General features: G+C 51.1%; 1 protein-coding gene across 1 annotated transcript; it reads right to left on the reverse strand.

Moving 5' to 3' along the window:
* Positions 1-342: 342 nt before the first annotated feature.
* Positions 343-17,679, reverse strand: LOC111139627 (calcium voltage-gated channel auxiliary subunit gamma 7). The gene is made up of 6 exons (XM_022491956.1): positions 17,671-17,679; positions 14,810-15,034; positions 14,127-14,213; positions 13,658-13,798; positions 1,032-1,177; positions 343-640 (listed from the first exon to the last, which is right to left on the reverse strand). Exons 2-6 carry the CDS (start codon positions 15,003-15,005, stop codon positions 383-385), a joined length of 828 nt encoding a protein of 275 aa, XP_022347664.1. The 5' UTR covers positions 15,006-15,034; positions 17,671-17,679; the 3' UTR covers positions 343-382.
* Positions 17,680-18,906: the final 1,227 nt, after the last annotated feature.

Consider the following 18,906-nt stretch of genomic DNA (forward strand, 5'->3'; position numbering starts at 1 on the left):
GGGCGCCTGCACCGCTGGCCCCCCGCGTGCAGTGCGCGGGGCAGGGAAATCCGCCGCCCGGAACTGGAGGGGAGGGGAGGGCCAGAGGGAGGGGGCGGGACCAGGGAGAAAGGGGGGGCCGTCTGCGAGTGGCTGGGACCGAGGAGGTCGAGAGACCCCGAAGGGGGGAGGAGCCCTTGGAAAGTATAAGGGACCAGCACGGAGGCGCGGGGCCACCGAGAAGAGGGCGGGGCTAAAGCGTGCGCAGCATCCTTGGGAGGGGGGGCAGGGTCCTGAAGTCCCGAGGGAGGGAGCCGAGCCCTGGAGCCCCGAGACCCCCAAGGGCGGAGGTGGAGCAGGAGGAGGAGGAGGGGAAGGAGAAGGGAGAGCCGAGGGGCGGGCCTCAGCAGGGCGAGGTGGAGATGTGCAGGTGGTCTGGGTACTTGATGGCGGGAGGGTAGTTCTGCGTCATCTGGATGGAGACGTCGCTGGAGATGTCGGAGGGGCTGCGGCCGCGGCGCCACGCCTCGGGCTGCAGAAACTGGCCCGAGTAGTCGGAGCAGTCGCTGAGGCGCGGGCGGTAGAAGGCCGGGTGCGGGCGGTACATCTCCTCCTCCGCATAGCGCTTGGTGAACAAGTACACGGACATCACGCCGGCCCCCTGTGGCAATGCAGGGTCAGGGTCCCAGAGGCCGGCCCCGAGCTCCCAAGGACCCCAAGACTCCAGACCCACCCCCCAGACCCTCCTCCCTCATTCCCTGGAGTCCAAAAGCCCAGCCCCCTCCTCCCTCAGACCAGGAGTCCAGACCCTCAGCCCCTCCTCCCTCAGACCCAGGAGTGAGCCCAGGCCCCCAGCCCCTCCCCCACACCAGGACCCCAGAAGTTGGGAGCTGCCAGACCCCTCCTCCAGGACCAGGGGTTAGGTCCTCAGTCACCACCTCCCTTTTAAATCCAGAGTCTATACCCCCAGTTTCCTCTTCCTCCTGGGTCCAGGAATGAGCCTCCCTCCCCCAGACCCGTCTCCATTCCTGTCTGGGCCCCACAGACATCACCTCTTTGAGGAGGAAGGAGGAAGCCGCAAAGGCAAAAGACCACCCGTAGCGATAGTGGAAATACTGCTCAGAGCTGCTGGGCCTGTTCATGACCTCGTCGTTGATGCTGGAAATGTAGAGAACCAAGCCCACCACCAAGGAGAGCCCTGGGGAGCAGAGGGCGCCCTTAGTATCTTAACGGAGGGTCCCTCTCTCCAGCCCCAGCCCCTCCCCCATCTCACCACCATCCCCTCCCCTTTCCTCTCTGCTCAGTCCTGAACTAAATCCATTTTTTGAAACCTTTTGTGTGCTGGGCCTTGGCCGGCTGCAGGGATTCCAGAGATGAATGAACTTTCTCTTCCCTCCTCCCCTAATCTACAGTCCAGGAGTTCACAGGCAATTGGGGAAAGCAACTAGGGACACTGGTGGGTAGTCACATAAATGGTGATATGCGCAGTCAGGGAAGTAGCAGCACAGAGTCCTGTGGGTCCAGGAGAGACACCAACCCACCTAGGGGACAGGCAGGGATGGTGGGGGTGGTGCAGGGGAAGTCAAGGAAAGCTTCCTGGAAGAAGGGCCTTTGCCCAAGTCCTAAAGGATGAGGCCTGGGGAGAAGAGTACACAGTTACACCACTCTAGCCAGAGGGAACAGCGTGGCCAAAGGGTTGGAGAGGGAGCACCGAACTGATCCATCCATATAGCCAAAACAGCGGCCCCAGCCACAAAATATGAGGCCAGAGAAAGGGGCAAAGACACGGCCATAATGGGCCTCAAATGCCAAGCTGTGGAGCTTGGCATCGATGCCAAGGGCACTAGGGAGCCATGGAAGGTCTGGAGCAGAGGAAGGGCAGGTTCAGTTCAGAGTGTTAGAAGAACCCTTGCAGGATGGTTGGCTCTGGGAAGAGACTGAAGAGAGAGACTAGTTGTGACATGCCAAGGGGACGAGGATGAGGCCCGAGTTGAAACTGTGTGGATAGTAATAGCCACGACATCAGTAATAATATTAATAAAACAATAGCAACTGCTCATGTAGGTCTTGCCCTGCACTGGGCACAGTTCTCAGTGCTGTGTACATATCAACTTCTTCAAACCTCCCAGCCACCCCTCCACATGGGTATCATTTTTATCAACACTGACAGCTGAGGGAACAGAGGCACACAGAGAAGGTGCAGAGGAGATGCCTGCATTGAGAAATCATTACAAGGCAACTACCACTTCTTCAAGCTGAACCTCTTTTAAGCAGCAGCCATACCAAGTGTGGCTTAAGGAGGCGATCAGGTGTCCTACCCTAAATCAATCCAAGTCATCCCCATCGGCATCGTCCTCCAGAATCTGACAAATAAACACTGGTGAGCCCCTGGCAATCTGTATTCCTCCCGCTGCCTACAACGGGGGTCAGCCAACGACCGCCCATGGGCTCCATCCAGCCCACCCCCTGCCTTTGTATGGCCTGCGAGCTAAGAATGTCTTTTCTGTGATTAAACTGTCGGAAAAAAATCAAAAGAAGAGTGGTATTTTGTGGCATGTAAAAAGTATATGAGTTTCATTTGGCAGTTCCTCCAAGTGTTAAAGATAGAATTACCACATGACCCAGCGATTCCCCTGCTAGGTATCTCCACCCAAGAGAATAGGAAACATATGTTCGCACAAAAACTTTGCATGAATGTTTGTAGCAGCATTCTTCATAATAGCGGAAAAGTGGAAACAACCCAAGTGTCTATCAACTAAATGGATAAACAAAATGTGGGATAGCCGTATAAAGGAATATTATTCAGCCAAAAAAAGGAATGCAATACTGATTTATACTGCCACATGGATGAACTCGGAAAATAAGCTCAAAGAAAGAAGGCAGATACATAGCGTATGATTCCATTTATATGCCGTGTCGAAAATAGGCGAATCCGTAGAGAGAGAAAGTAGAATAGTGGTTGCCAAGGAGCGGGGTGGAGGGGAGATTCCCACTGGCTGTCACTAAAGGGTATGAGGTTTCTTGCTGGGGTGATGAAAATGTTGTGAAGTCAGGCCTTGGGGGTGGTCCCAGGACTTGGCAAATAGACCACAACCACTGAATTCTGTGAACTTCATGTTTTGTCCATTGTAGTATCTTGGTTTGCAAAGTATATGGATTCCTCATGTCAGGGTGTGTAAATAAAATGTTACTGGGGGCCCCTGGGGGGGCTCAGTCACTAGGTGTCTGTCTTCCTGCCTTCGGCTCAGGTCATGATCTCAGGGTCCTGGGAGGGAGCCCCAAGGTGGGCTCCCTGCTTGGCAGGAAGCTTGCTTCTCCCTCTCTGCCTGCTGCTCCTCCTGCTTGTGCTCGCTCTCTCTCTCTCTCTCTGACAAATAAATAAGTAAAATCTTAAAAAAAAAAAAGTTTCACAGCATATTCTTTTGATGAGGCCTGGGCAATGAGGAAATGAGCTGTTATGCGTTGCTGGTGGAAATGCAAAATGACCCATCCCCAGTGGAAGGGCATCTGGCCATGCCTGCCAAAACTATGCAGGGGTCGGCCCTTCAACTCCGCCATCTAACCCATAGTAATTACCCTGGAGCTCTCTGTCCATCCACGCAAAAGGACACAGACGCATGCTAATCCATGTCATTACCCGGAACTACAAAACCCTTGGAATGACCTACAAGAACTTACATAGAGGATTAGTGGGATAGACTGGGAAACATCACGGAGTAGAGGACTGTGTCACTGTGAAATGAGAATGAGCAAGGTCCCTGGGAACTGGAGTGGAGTTCAATGATAGTTCCAGACTCTGTCACTCGGTTTAAAAAAAAAAAAAGTAACGCTCAAAAGAGTATACAGGATGCTAGCTTTTAAGCAAATAAATAAGTAAAATAAAATACAAATGGGCATCTGCTTATTTTTGCAAAAAGAGACACAGTAAGGACAGCAAACGAATGAGGCTGGTCACCTACAGGAGTTGGAAGGGAAGGGAGGGAGGAACACTCCTAGGAAGGGAGCGGCGCTCCTCCGATTACATATTTTTGCATGATTTGGACCCTTGGGAGAATGCTCATCGTTTATACATTTGGAAGCTAAGATCAACAAGGATGGGGACAGAAAGCCTAAAGTTGGATACAAACAAAAATAAACATAACTAACTTCCTATCAAATGATGGCACCACCCCAGGAAGGGGTAAAAGTAGCCTAGTAACTCTTGGATACAGTACTTTGATTACATTTCACTCTAAAGACAAAAGATCCGCAAAGAAACCTTGAACCTCACTTCTTTCTGGAGGAGTAGCTTAGAGGCAGCAGCCCTTAAGCAGTTGTAGGGCTGAGCACATTTGCAAATATACTGATATTTAGGGAGCTGGATTCTGGTGCCAAAAAAGGGAAGGCACAGATCAGAATGGCGCAAGATGAAGGAAACCCCGGGTGTCAGTAGCAATGAGCATACTTAGCGCCCAGTCTCTAACAGCATTCCCCACTAAATAAGAAGCAAGGGCTTCCAGAAGAAATCGCTCATTTGAAGCCTGGGGGAGAGGCAGTAAAATTGTACTTGGGCCACAGAGGAAGGAAAAACTCTAAAAATGAGAGGGACACGTCAGAAGAGACTGCAGGGACTAGTTTGAAAGGGGATCCCTGATCCAACTAGGGACAAGTGGAAGAACAAAAATAATAATGGAAGTGAGGCCCGTACCGGGGTACCTGCGTGGCTCGATTTTGGCTCAGGTCATGATCCCAGGGCTGTGGGATTGAGCCCCCCAGGATGGGCCCCAGGCTCAGCGGGGAGTCTGCTTTTCTCCCTCTCCCTCTGCCCATCCCACTCAGTGTGGATGCTCACGTTTGCACCACACTGTCTAAAACAAATCAATAGTGGCTCAGCAGGCTAAGTGGCTGCTTCTGGCTCAGGTCATGAGCCCAGGCTCCTGGGGTCAAGCCCCACATTGGGTTCTCTGCTCAGCAGGGAGCCTTCTTCTCCCTCTGCCTGGTGCTCCCCCGCTTGTGTGCGCTCTCTCTCTCTCTCTCTCTCTCTGGAAAATTAATAAATAAAATCTTAAAAAAAGAAAAGAAACTGCATAGAACATGCTGAATTTACAAAACACCATTTCGCAACCCTACAAGTAATCTTAGGATCCTAGCCAGCATCGTCAGTGGCTTTAAATCACATTAAATCTGTCTGTACGCCCGACAGAAACTTCCCCTGGAATATCTATTAATTATAAAGAGATTTTCTTTTAAACTCCCTTTATCACAAAGGAACCTAACATCCCATCTCAGGCAAGCGACTAAAACTAACGCCACCAAAAGCGGGGCAAACAGACACTGTTCACTCCTGATGCGAGCCTACCATGACTACATTTACGTAGGATTCCTGCTGAAAATGTGTAACCCGAATCCATTCCTAAGAAAACCACGGGCATTCTACTAGACGACTGGCTGCTCTCTTCAAAAAAAAAAGCCAACATCAAAGATATTTCTTTTTTAAAAAGGCACAGGCGCTCCACAAAAGATCAAAGGCCACAAAAGAGACAGGACAAAGACATACAAAGCATGATCCTAGATCGGATACTGAATGGGGGGAAAATGACTCTAAGAGACAACACTGGGATAATTGGTGAAATCTGAGTATGGACTGTGCTTTAGCTATAAGATTGGACAAATGTCAAAATTCCTGAATTTGATTATTACATCATGGTGAGAAGAGGGAATACACTTGTTTTTAGGAGATACTTGCTGAAGTATTCAGGAGTGAGGTGTTTGCAACTTATGTTCCAGTGTGGTTCATAAACTTATGTCTGTAAATATCTCAGATACGATATATACACTTACAGATACATAGAGAAAGAGAGAGAAAGCAAATGTGGCAAAATATTAAAATTTGGTCCAGATGAAGGGTATATGAGAGTTCACTGTTTTATTTTTGCAACTTTTCTGTAGGCTTAAAATTTTCCCCCCAAATTTCAGTAGAATGGGGGAGGGTTTTACCTTCCCAAGGTACCAAAGCATTACCTGGCAAACCACATATTAACTGGAAAGAGGAAAATGTGCCTTATCAGTGAACAGCCCCGATGGTCACCACTTTTATCAAGGGTTCCGACGTGATCTAGTTTCCACCTGACAGTCTTTGTCACCTGAAGGGCTGGGATATAAGGAACAGGCACCAGCTCTGCCTCTGTTTGCTTGCCAAACCTGTTTAACCCAAACCTAATAAAGCTTCTACTCTAGACAGAACTTCCAGGTTACAGAGAACACAAGGAAACAGGAGCAAATCAAATGATGCCTTGGGAAAACAGTCAAACCAACCTAGGATATGGGGCATTCTACATGATGCCCTGGCCTCCAGTCTTCAAAAGGACAGTGACGGGGGCCAAGCTGGTAACCCCTGAACCAGTGATCATCCTTAACATCTCAGGAAGAGAGCCAACTGGGCATTTTTATGTGTCTGCATGCAGTGTGGTAGGATGTAAACAGCATCCCCCATCTATGAAGTATTTTGGGCCCCAAAAAGCACCCCAAAATAGAAACAAAACCCCCAAATCTGGATTGGATCAACAGCAGTTTTATAAGAAAACAGAGGGATGACTGAGTACCTTACACCACAACAGGAGAGAGAGAGAGCACAGTGAGAAAACTCAGGGGTGTGGGCATTCCACAAGACAAACGACCAGATTTCTTCAACAAATAAATGGCAAGGAACCAATAGGGGAGAGACTATTATAAATTAAAAGAGGCTTCTGAGATCTATCAGCTAAATGCACAAGGGGAATTTGAAACCTGATTTGCAACAAACTAACTGTAAAAAAGCATTTATTTATGAGACAAGGGGGGAAGTTGAGCACTGACTAGGTATTAAATGATATTAAGTAGCTACTCTTAATTGTTTGGATGGCTATGTTAAATAACAAAGTACTTATTTCTCAGGGATATACTGGAATATTTGTGCATAAAATGATTTAATGGTTGAGTCTGCCTTAAAATAATGTACTAAAGTACAGAAGGGAGATACGGCAGTATGACTAAAAAAAGATTCGCCATATGTTGATAACTACTGAAACTGAGGGAAGGATACATGGGATTTCATTTATTTATACTATTCCTTCTATATTTTTGTAATGCAATTCATTTTAGAAGTCAGTGTTGTAAAAAAGAAAATAGTGGGGGAACTAGTCTAGAGTAAAGGAGACATGAACTAAATGCCGTGTGTGAACCAAGACTGAATCCCAGTGGTGGTGGTGGTGGGGAGCTATAAAAGGCATTCTTTAAACAATGGGACAGTCTGAAAATGGGATAAATTATACTATGGAACTATGGCAAAATTTCTTGGTATGATAATGGCGTTGTAGGAGAAGAATGTCCTTCCTCTTCAGAGATGCATACTACAGTGTTTATAAATGAACTGTCATGATGCCTGTGACTTATTTTGAAATAGTAAAGACCCAAAAAAGTATGTGTGGAGAGAAAGAGAAAGAGAAAGAGAAAGAGAGAAGGAGGGAGGGGTGCCTGGGTGGCTCAGTGGGTTAAAGCCTCTGCCTTTGGCTCAGGTCACGATCTCAGGGTCCTGGGATCGAGCCCCACATTGGGGCTTGTGCTCTCTGTCAAATAAATAAATAAAATATTTTTTAAAAAAGAGAGAGAGAAGGAGGGAGAATATGGCAAAAACATCAGCAAAATGCAGGATTTAGGTGGAGGAAGGTAGACTAGTGCTCATTGCACTATTCTATCAATTTCAAAGTTTTCATTAAAACACTGGAGTGATTGAGATAAAATAATGCCCCCCATCACTCTCTCCACCAGAATACTTGGAACTAGCCTATTATTTCCTCTTGCACCCCTACCATCTAGCACAAGATCCAACACGTACTAAACACCAGTTGAATGGATAAGTGTACCTGCCAAGCAACTGGGGCTTCTAGAAAAGATCGTTAATTGCTTCCCCTTTTTGAACCCATGCTAAATCCCACCATTCCTTCATTTCCTCTAAGAATTAACCTTGCCTTGCTCTGAACTTCCATAGCACTTTCAGTTTCTAGTATTCCATGATTTTGATATTCAAGAAGAGAGGGCCCACAAAGTATTACGTGATGGAGAAGCATCTGAGATAGGTCTAGAAAGATGAGCAGGTTTAAAGAAAAGAGATAGCAAAGGAATCCCACAGTCCACACTCACTCAGGTACCCTAGTCCAATGCAGGGGAGTCATCCTGATTTTAGTCTCTCTCTCATCCAGCAAAGATGTTCAGTCATCAGGTCAAGTCCATTTTACTTCCTCCATCTCATAAATCAACACCCTTCTCGCAAACACAAGTTTTCTCAACCAGTTAAAACTTACTTTATATGCTTTTACCATTACCCCTAAATCCTTGTCCCCCTGCTTTAGATCCTGATTCTTTCTAAAACCCACACAAACTCAATCCTTCTCTTATCAAAAGTCTTCCTTGGGGAGGGGGGGTGCCTGGCGGACTCAGTCAGTTAAGCATCTGCCTTTGGCTTAGGCCATGATCCCAGGATCCTGGAATCCAGCCCCACTTCAGGCTCCCTGCTCAGCGGGGAGACTACTTCTCCCTCTTCTTCTCCCACTGCCCCTGCTTGTGCCCTCTTGCTCTCTCTGTCAAATAAGTAAATAAAATCTTAAAAAAGAAAAAAAAATTCTTCCTTGGCTTCTTACTGACCAGAGGAGAAGGTTTTTCATTCTTCCGCCTCACATTCTAGATGCTGTGATCTGATTCCTGCTAACCACCCAAACATACACCTTAAGCTCCATGTTTCACATTGTAGTTCTGAGTAACAGTCTCTGCCAGGTGAGTCAGGGACAAGAGTTGATAAGGAAACAAATATTTCCAAAGAGAAAGAACATTTGCTGTTCTTTGTTGCTTTTGTTTTTATTTTTAGTAATTGAAAATCGCATGAAAACAATCATAAAAGGTAAGTTATTCTTGCCATTCTTTCTATTTTTTGGACATTTTATAGTGGCTCTGGTTCTCCAAAAATAATCTTCTTTCCCCCCTTTTCTCCTTTCCTCTTTTTCTCCCTCCTTTCTCCCTTCCTTTCTCTGTAATCCAACTCCTACTCCCTCTTCCCCCTCTCCCCACCTCTGTTTCAGAATTGCACAGTAGGCAAGAATCACCTACATTCCAGGCTGAATAGAAAGAGCCCAGCCTTAGAACAATGGGGTTTCAGCACCATGGAGAGCTGCACATGCGTCTACCTGTGTTCCATACTTTCTGGGGCATTAACAGATGCTGGAATTTCCACCTCCATACAAGGCACTATTCTTTCCTCGCTTGAAAAATTCTCCCTCACCCTTTCAGCTTCATCTACTCAGACGCCACCTCCTCTTGGAAGCCCTCCTAAGTCATTCCCCCCTCTCCACCACCTGACTGTGCCAAGCGAATGCATCCTCCCCTTTTCCAGAATGCCCTAAGTTGTCCTTATCATTCCTCTCTTATACAAATACTTCAGTTCATCTAGGCTCTGCAGACACAAATGCGAGCATGCTTGTAAAGGTCCATATTTGTCGGAGTTTACATTCTAGCAGGAGATGGAAAACGTGTAACATGACAATAACTATGAATCAAATACAAAGCGTGCAAAGTGACAAGGCAACATTACATACTGTGGTCACAGAAAGAAACCCTGAAGAGAGAAAGTTTGAGCCCTTTGAGTATCAGGGGGAAGAGACTTCCAGGCATGGAGGGCTAATGAGTGTAAAGTCCTCATGTGGGGCTGAGATGAGCGTTTTCAAGGAATAGAAGGAGGCCAGTGTGGCTGAGGTTGTAAGCAATGGAGAGAGTGTTAGTGGGTTAGAAAATGAGGTCAGAGATCTGAGCATTAACTAAATCCTAGAAAACCTTGTAAGCTAGCATGGAGAGTTTGCACACGTGCAGTGGGATTGAAGCAGGTGTGTAGTTTTGATGGACAGGTGGCTGGAGCTGTTCTGTCATCGATTGGATGTGAGCATTCACCTAGGATTCAGCCACATAGTCAGTGCTCAGTGCAGGGCCACACAATGTAGGATGTCTGTGTAAATGCTTGAGGAGCAAATGAAAGTGCACATGCAAAGGACGTGTTGAGGGGCAGAGGTTAGGACAGGCTTTGCATGGGAAACATGCTTCTTCTGACCTGGAAAAAGAGAGTCAATGTCATTCCAGCCTCCTCCCTGCTTCTCTCGCCAACCACATCCAGCCAGTCATCTGGTTCCATTGATTCTTCTGTCAATATCCTTCTCTGTCAAAGCTATCCACTTGCTTTTATCTTTCCAGCCCCAGCCCCAGCTACTCGTGCCCAGACCACTGCGTAAGCTTCCTCCTTGGTTTGCCCATTTCCCATCTCTTTCCTGCTTGTCCATCCCTGAAGATGCTTAAATCCCAGGTGTGACCCTGTTCCTCCTCTGCCCCAACCCTCCCACCGCTTTCTTCAGAACTGAATGCCAATGCCACTATTTACCAGCCCTTAGGCAACTCCTGTCTCTCTCTCCAAGTCTTGGGAACACGAACTGATTAGACTAGATTATTCTGTTCCCAGATCTAAGATGCAGGTACTGTCATCCTTCCCTTTCCTTTTAAATCTCCTTCATTTTTCAGGTGCCTGGGGGCTCAGTTGGTTAAGGGACTGCCTTCAGCTCAGGTCATGATCCTGGAGTCCCAGGATCAAGTTCCCACATGAGGCTCCCGGCTCAGCAGGAAGTCTGCTTCTCCCTCTGACCCTTCTCCCTCTCATGCTCTCACTCTCTCTCTCTCCCAAATAAATAAAATCCTGAAAATATAAATAAATCTCTTTCCTTTTTATGATTTTTTTTTAAGTAGGCCCCACGCCCAGCATGGAGCCCAATGCAGGGCTGGAACTCACGACACGAGATCAAGACCTGAGCTGAGATCAAGAGTTGGATGCTCAAAAGACTGAGCCATCCAGGTGCCCCCCCATTCTTATGATTTTTTAAAATTTTTTATTTCTTATTTACTATCCTATTTTTTAAGCAATCTCTACACCCAATGTCAGGGTCAAACTCATGACCCTGAGATCAAGAGTAGCATGCTCTACTGACTGAGCCAACCAGGCCCCCCATTTTTTGATGACATTTAATTGTGGTGGGACAGTATATTGCCACAGGGAAGGCCTGGGTGGGAATCCTCCTTCCACCTTGGAGCAACTTAACCTCTGGGTGCTTCTGCTTCCTCACCTGGAGAATGACAACAACGACATCTGCCTTATGAAATAAAGACAAAGACCTCACGTAAAGCATTTAGAGCTTCCCCCAACCATGGCACTCAACCAAGTGTGTATTATTTTGGTTGCTGTTGTCACTACAACTGTGAATGAACAAATGTACGTTTTTACTGAGCACGGGGTCAGCCCTTCACATCTGTGAGGAGACCAGGGGTCAGCAAACGACCACATATCCCGGCACCTGTTTTTGCACGGTTTTCGAACTAAGCATGGTTTTTACATCTGTAAAAGGTGCAGGGGGTTGGGGTGGAGGATGGAACAAAGGAAGAAGAACATTTCGTGGTCATGAAAATTACATGGAATTCAAATTCCAGGGCCCATAAGCAGGGTCACTGGGACACAGCCACACCCATCGCTGCACCTCTGCTTCCTTTCATGTTATAATCCTACAGCTCACAAAGCCTGAAATACTTACTCTTCGGCCCTACACAGGTCTGCCGACCCTAGACCAGGGTTTGTCCTCTAGACAACTCCACAAACGAAGGCTCATTTCCCCTCTCCTTTCTCTGTAATTCAACTTCCACTCCCTCTCCTTTCTCACCCCACCTCTGTCTCAGGACTGCACAGTAGGCAAGATTCACCTACTTGCTAGGCTGAATGGAAACAATCCGGCATTAGAAAAATAGGGTTTCAGGACCATGGAGAGACTATGCAGTTAAGGGGAAGAATTCGCACCCAGGTCTTTCTAGGTTCGCAATAGCATGAACCATCAATCACTATACCTCGGAACCACGAAAGCACATGACAGACTCCTTGAAGTGGGACGCACGGGCCATAGTCTATGACATGAACTCGAGGAAGGGCTTCCGGAAGTAGGGTTCAATCCCCCTAAATTTCTCTATCGTTACATCAGAGGCCTGACATCCAGTCCCGACAGCACCATTGATCCTCAGTGTGGCCCTGGGAAGTCAGGGCCTAGAGGATCGCGGGAGCGTGAGTTTGGGTTTTGGGATGGGAACACCCTCTGGGCCAACAGCCCCTCCTCCACGGAGCTATGTTGCCCCTTCTGCGAACAGCAAACAATGGGATCTTCCTTCTAGTGTTTTGGGTGGATTGAATTAGAGTCTCCCTGCTTCCTACCCTTGTCCCACTTTCTCTCTCTCTAGGCCACTATTTTTCCGTATGAAAAATGATGAGACCTTTCCAGTCCGACGCTCTGGGATGGTGATATCGTACGTGTCTTATTTTAGCTCCACACACCACGATTCAAGTTTACTGGGAGGTTGCACCCTCGTTTCTCTAGAAAAGGTCTCGTCAGGTTAGGCTGGAGATGCAGGGGAGGTTTAGCTGGCTGAGGAGCAGGGACGTTCAACCCTTTGCCAATTCTAGAGAGGGACCTGGGTGCAGGCCCCAAGGGACAGTATGGAAGCCAGCTGGAAGCGGGGTTTGTTCATAAAATATCAACTGGATGAAGAGGACGTGACCGGAGTTTGATGAAATGATGTTGAATTAATTTGAACGGAGTCAGAATGGACCGGATGGATGAGTTAAATGTGTTAGGCCTAGGCTGACCTGGCCTGACCTGAGCCGAGAGGGACCGAATTGGACCAGATAGTGCTGATACTGGAGGGGGGTGACGCCTGAGAAAGAACTCTGCTCGGGAGCTCAGGACACTCGGTCCCCCCCACTTACTCCCCCCCGCCCCTCCAGCTCAGGCTGGTGTCTTGGGCAACTCCCTGCACAACTGTGGGCCTCGGTGCCCCCGTTTTATCAAGTGAGTTCTAATAATAACTCAGCAGCAGAGATGTTACGGGAAGGTGTGAGATCGCTCACGCACAAGAGCTTCATCTCTCAAAAGATAAAAGAAAAGACAAAGACTGAAAAGTAGCTAATGACACACAAGGTGACATATTCAGGGTGAAGCGTATGACACAACTCACACTGAACCACATAAAGACGTAATAATAAGGTGGGCTGGAATACGGACAGATGGACAGACACAGGACACAGCCAGTCTAGTCACAGGGTAAGGGTACATGGGAGCGGTGGGTACATGGGAGCTCACTCCAAAATGCTTTCCACTTTTCTGTTTGAAAATTTTTCAAATAAAATCTCGCGCAGGAAATAAAGAGCTTTGATGTACGTTAACTGCTAAAATATCAGGAGGGGTGAATGGCAAGTGTGTGAGCCCAGCTCTGTGTCTCTGTGGTTGCGCGGCCCTGAGCCAGTGACTGTTTGTACATCCGCACAATGGGACTGTAAGAGCATTCCCCTCACAGGGCTGTGGTATCAGAACGGAGCCTAATAAGCACCTAATAAATATTCGCTAGAATGGGGTCCCCCCAGCAAGCTGTGAGATGGGTACTGCTATCTCCATTTCACAGAGAAGACAAGTGGGGCTCAGAGAGGTTGGGCAAACCCTCCAGGGTCACACAGCAAAGAAGTGGCTTTCTTAGTGGAGGAGGGACCGCAGGTTCCCAGAACCGAAAACAGTCTCCGGGCCCTAAGTCCTTTCCTTGAGCTCACCGGATAGGATGAAGAAGATGCCAGAAACGAAGGCCAGAATGGTCCTCTGCGGGCGGATGTGGCCGATGTTACTGATGACGAAGGCCGTGAACACTAGGAAGAGACTGACCATGGGGAATGGGGTGGCCGTGCGCACTGTCTCTGAAGGAAGGGTAAAGAGAGACAAGGGGTGAGGGGGGACTGGGAGGGGTGTGTGACACCTGCCACGCCCCTTGCACGGCCTCGCCCCTTTGTGTGGCTCCTCCCCTTCCGATACTTCATTGCTGACCCTTTCACCCAGGCCACACCCTTTAAATTGACCCCACCCCGTTCCTGTGGACTCCACCCACTGCCCAGGCCCGGCTCCTTCAACCTGGCTCCTCCTCCTCATCCAACCACTGCACTTCCTCCCCTCCACCCCACCCCTTTCCTGGTGCTGCCCTTTCTCCCAGGACTCCCCCCTTTGTCGAGGCCCCCTGCTTCCCCTCACTCAGAATATTCTCCGTGTTTTCCGTCACCAAGTTGATCTCCGGTTCAAGGAAATACTCCGAGGCCACACAGCGACCCTTCTCCCGGCCTGGGGGTAAGAATCGAAAGCAAAGCTGGATGAGGGGCAGATGGCACCGTGGGGAGACCCCGGGATGGGTATATGAGGCTTGATCCAGGAATTACTGTCTATACTATTCTTGGGGGGGGGGGGTCACAGAAGGTCTGGGAGCTCCTCTTCTGAGCTTCCCTGGAGACCCATGGATGGAGGACAGGGCTGGAACCCCGGGTCCCAATGAGGAGTGGCTGTGGGCCAGGACTTCTGAATCCCTAAAGAGGATTGGCCGGAGGGGGGTTCCAAGGAGGAGGGTCTCTGTGGTCGCTGGAGGGCATGGATTCTTTATTCTGCCCATTCAACACTGGAACTATTCAGGGGACAAGCTCTGATGCTAGACTTTTGCTTCTAAGTGGGGACTCTCCAGGGATTAGGGGCTTGGCATGGGGGCTCTTAGATCCAGGAAATAAAGGGCTAGAAATTGGGTCTCCGGGTAGAAATTTGCCTCCCCAGGAGAGGAAACAGGGTCAGTTTCTGGATTTCCAGAACCCGAGGGATGTAAGTGTGAATAAGGACCCTCGGGTCCCAGGCAAGTCAAGGACAGCTGAATGGAGGACAGGTAGGGACTGTACCTGCGAAGAAGCAGACTCGCCAGAGGCCAGCATGCAGCGCCATCTTGACCTCCGTGGTCTGGTTCTGCGGCAGCACCGTTCCCTCCTCCATGTACAGCCAGTAATCAGTGCTGACCGCGATGCCCACTAGCAGCAGGCCACACGCACCAAACACGCTGCTCAGCAGGGTCAGGGCGCGGCTGCTGCAGTGACTCATCCTCAGCGGCGGGGGGCGCCCTGCGGGGCCTGAGACACGAGAAGAAGCTGCGGCCTTGGAGAGCCCTGCTGGGACTAACTAGAGTCCCCAACTCCATGCAGCCACCTGGGACACCGACCCCAAGCCAGAGACACCATTTCTAAAAACTAAAAACTTCTCAAATCTGACCTCTGTGCCCTGACCCATGACCCTATTTCTGGATTTGAACCGGTGACATCAGCTGTTGACCCTCAACCCCAGAACTGGTCTTCCCAAATCTGACACTTGTGTTCTGGCTCTTGGTCCTGATGAGAGGCACCACACTGGATCCCCGACCCCAGGTTCAGCCTTCCAACCCTAACCTGCAGCCCAGACCCACAGACTGAACCTTAGCTCCAACCATGTGCTGGACCTGGGTCCCAAACTTCATAACTATGAATAGGAACTCAGTTTCCATATTCTCAATGCCAGAAGTAGGCCCTCCAGACCTCACCTTGCACCCTGACCAGAGACCTTAACCCTAGACACCAGACCTCCCCAGAATCCTTAACCTTGAGCCTGGGCTCAAAAACTATTACACCGATCAGGCATTTCAATACTGGAACCAAGCAGATTTCCCCAATCCTGCCTCCTGGCACCCTGGCCCCTTTCTTTTGGACTCTGCTAAATAACTATCAGAAATCCCCTAAGTAGGTCACTAACCAGAACCCTAAGGGTCCTACTAATCAAGGACCTACTAACCAAGACCTGAGCAGAGGTCTAAACCTAGGTGTAAACCCTTGGACTCTCATCTTGACCTTTAATAGTTAAGCCTAACACCAGGACTGTGACCCATGACCTTCTAACTTTGATCCTGTGCCTTGACCTTAATTTGGTACCTCAATCTGAGATCGTGGCTCATGACTCAGATCTCAGGTTTCAGAACCTGAATTCCCCCCATCCCAGATCCAGGCAGGGCCCTGATGCTGGGACTGTCCTGGATCCCAGGACACTGGGACCCTGAGACCTGGAGCCTGGATTTTGGCTAGAGATTCCAGAAAGTCAAAACCATGATCTGGGATCCCCTTCCCCTCTAACTCAGCACTCTAACCAGAGTACCCTAGGCCATCCTTGAAACTAGGGATCAGGGCTCTGAACCCTAAAATCCCAAATCAGGAAGCCCAGGATCCTCATCCTCCTCATCCCCCTTGGCCATCACAAGATCCCCAAATTCCCTATCAGAGATTTTGGACTCCAACTTACATGCTAGGACTCCCAATTACAAAACTATTTTCAACATCTAGCCTGGAACTCTGACCCCTTTAACACTAGGCCCTCAAAACAAGAGAACCCCAGTTCATAGCTGTGGCCTTGCGAATTCCAGTCAAATATCTAGAGATTCTAACCCGGGAGCTCCTAATCTCTTATCTACCACCCTGACCCCCCCCCAACTTTTCCCCAAACTGCACAATTCCAATTTGCGGGACTCAACTTGGCATCTCCATTCTATCTCATCTTATCTCAGCCAAAGACCATCCCTGAATACCAGTAATCCCCATCATCTTTTCTAACTATGAAGGTTAAGACCCGAAAACACTCCCCAAAAATGCAGCCAAGACTTGACACCTGACTAATCGGAATTCTCAGAGCCTTAAACTCTGCCCCATGCCAGTAAGGATCTTGGAGTCAGACAACTTTCATCACCCCCGCCCCTCCCCCACCCCTCAGCATCGAGAGCCCCCATCCCACCAGGCCCCACCCCCCAGCCTCCTGGAGGAGTCAGGGATCCGAGTCTGGCAGAGCTCTGACCAGCTTTTCCTCCCATCCCCCGTCCCAAGGCTTGACCGCCAGCTGCCTCCCGTTCCAGCCCGCTCAGCTCGGAAACAAGCATCGAAAACCCAGTCACCCCGATTGCCTGGTCCCAAGTAGCTGACCTCAGCTCCCCCCGCACCCGCCCCCCCCCCCCGGGGGGCTCCTTGGACTCCCAGCTGGGACCTTGCCCCTTGACACCTTTCTACTTCCCCTTTGAAACCCCCTCCTTCTTCGTTCCGATTCCTTCTCACTCCAAATGGCCCGCCCAGATCTCCTCATTCTCCTCCAGCCCTTCCTCCTTTGGGACCCTCCCCCAGGCCTGGAGCCACCTTCTGACCCTTCTTTATCTAATGCAACCTCTCCTGATTCAGGGATTCGGATCCCAGGAGTCCCATTCTCCAAGCCTCCAAACTCCGTCTCCCTCCAATCTCTTCGGGAACGTATTCCCCGTTTCTGGGGACCCCTTCTCAGACATGTCCTGCTCTCACCGGGCCCGGGCCCTCCCCCCTTCCTCCAGGACCGCCTCCCTCAAGGACCTGGCCGGCACCCTCCTCAGGGCCCACGGTCCCTAAGACTCGGACATGAAGAGTCTTGGAGCCCCACTCCAGGACTCTAGGACCCCGTCCTCCCGGATTCCCTAGGCCCAATGTCCCCTCACCCCCCCCCCCCCCCCCCCCCCCCCCCCCCCGGCCCCCGCCCCCCCGGCCCCCGCCCCCCCGGATCCCCCCGCCCCACTGCCCCCCCCCCCCCCCCCCACTGCCTCCCGAACTCGGGCGTCCTGACCGCCAGAATCCCACACCCCGGGGCCCTCAGACCCCTTTTAGCCCCAACCCCCGGCTCCCAGCCACCTCAAGAGGAGCCCCCACTCCTTCCAGGACCCTCCCCTCGCGCTCACCTCGCTCAGGGCTGGGCGCACGCTCCGGGCCGCGGGCCCCGCAGCCGCATGACCGGCCCCGCGGCTTCCCCCGGCCGCCGCCGCCGCCACCGGGGTCGCCGGTGCCCGCGCCCCCCGCCCCCGCCCCGGAGCCCGGCGTCCCGGCCCCCTCCCGGCCTCCCACCCCCCACCCCCCGCGCCCGCGGCCTCACTCGGCGGACAGCGCCGGGAGCTGGGACCCGCGGCCGCTCATTGGCTACTGCGGAGGAGGGGAGGGGCGGGGAGGAGGGGAGGGGCGGAGAGGGAGGGGGAGGCTGCAAGGAGGGAGGGAGATGGGCCTTGAGAATGGGGGAGGCAGGGAGGGAAGGAGAATAGAAACAGAGGCAGAGAGCCCGAGAGGGGCAGGGGCACCCAGAGAGGCAGACAGACAGAGCCGAGGATCTAGACTCCCACCGAGACCTCGAGGCTGAGGAATGCTGAGACTCGCAGGTCTGGCGACTGGGGGAAACACAGAGGGGGCCTGAAAGAGACAGAGAGAGAGAAGGAGAGGCAGAGATCAGGTCTAAGACCCCGCTGTCCTCGGGCTCAGAGCTTCTGGGGCTCTGGAAGTGGACAGGTCAGAGAGAGACAGACAGAGAGACAGGGAGACGCTCACAGGCCCTGGGCTGAGAGATGCTGAGACCCAGACACCTTGAGCTAGGGAAAGAGACAGACACAGAGAGAGACAGGGGGAGAGAGACACCCTGAGAAGGAGAGAGAGCAGGGGCAATCCTGGGGCTCCCCTGATAAGGACTGGGGCTCTGGCCAGGTCTGGGGCGGAGCCTGGGGTCTGGGCGGCTGGAGGAGGCGGGAGGGGGCGTCCCGGGCCGGGGTCCCCAGAGCAGCAGGCGGGCGCAGAGCGGAGCCGGGTCCTGCAGCAGCCGCGGAGCCGGGAGCCGGGCCAGCCCCCCCCCCCCGCCGTGATGTCAGCGGGGCCACTCTTAAAGGGGCAGGCCGCCCGCCGAGGGTCGGAGCGGGGGCTGGGGGCGGCGGGCAGAGCACGGGGGTTACTGCTACGGTGCTGTGGGATCCAAGGGGAGCCCCAGCATCCAACTGGGCTGAGTCCCGGAAACCCAAGAGCCTGCAGAGACGAAAAGATGCCGGGGCTCCCCGAGGGAGCCTGCGAATCTTTGGGGCTCAGTCCCCTCCAAACACACAGACACAGACACACCATTCAACTGGCCTGCCAGGGTCCGGGACTACATTTTCCATCAGCCC

The sequence above is a fragment of the Enhydra lutris genome, unplaced genomic scaffold (assembly GCF_002288905.1).
Source record: "Enhydra lutris kenyoni isolate GAN:26980312 unplaced genomic scaffold, ASM228890v2 scaffoldscaffold111, whole genome shotgun sequence".
In the NCBI taxonomy this organism is placed as follows: Eukaryota; Metazoa; Chordata; class Mammalia; order Carnivora; family Mustelidae; genus Enhydra; species Enhydra lutris.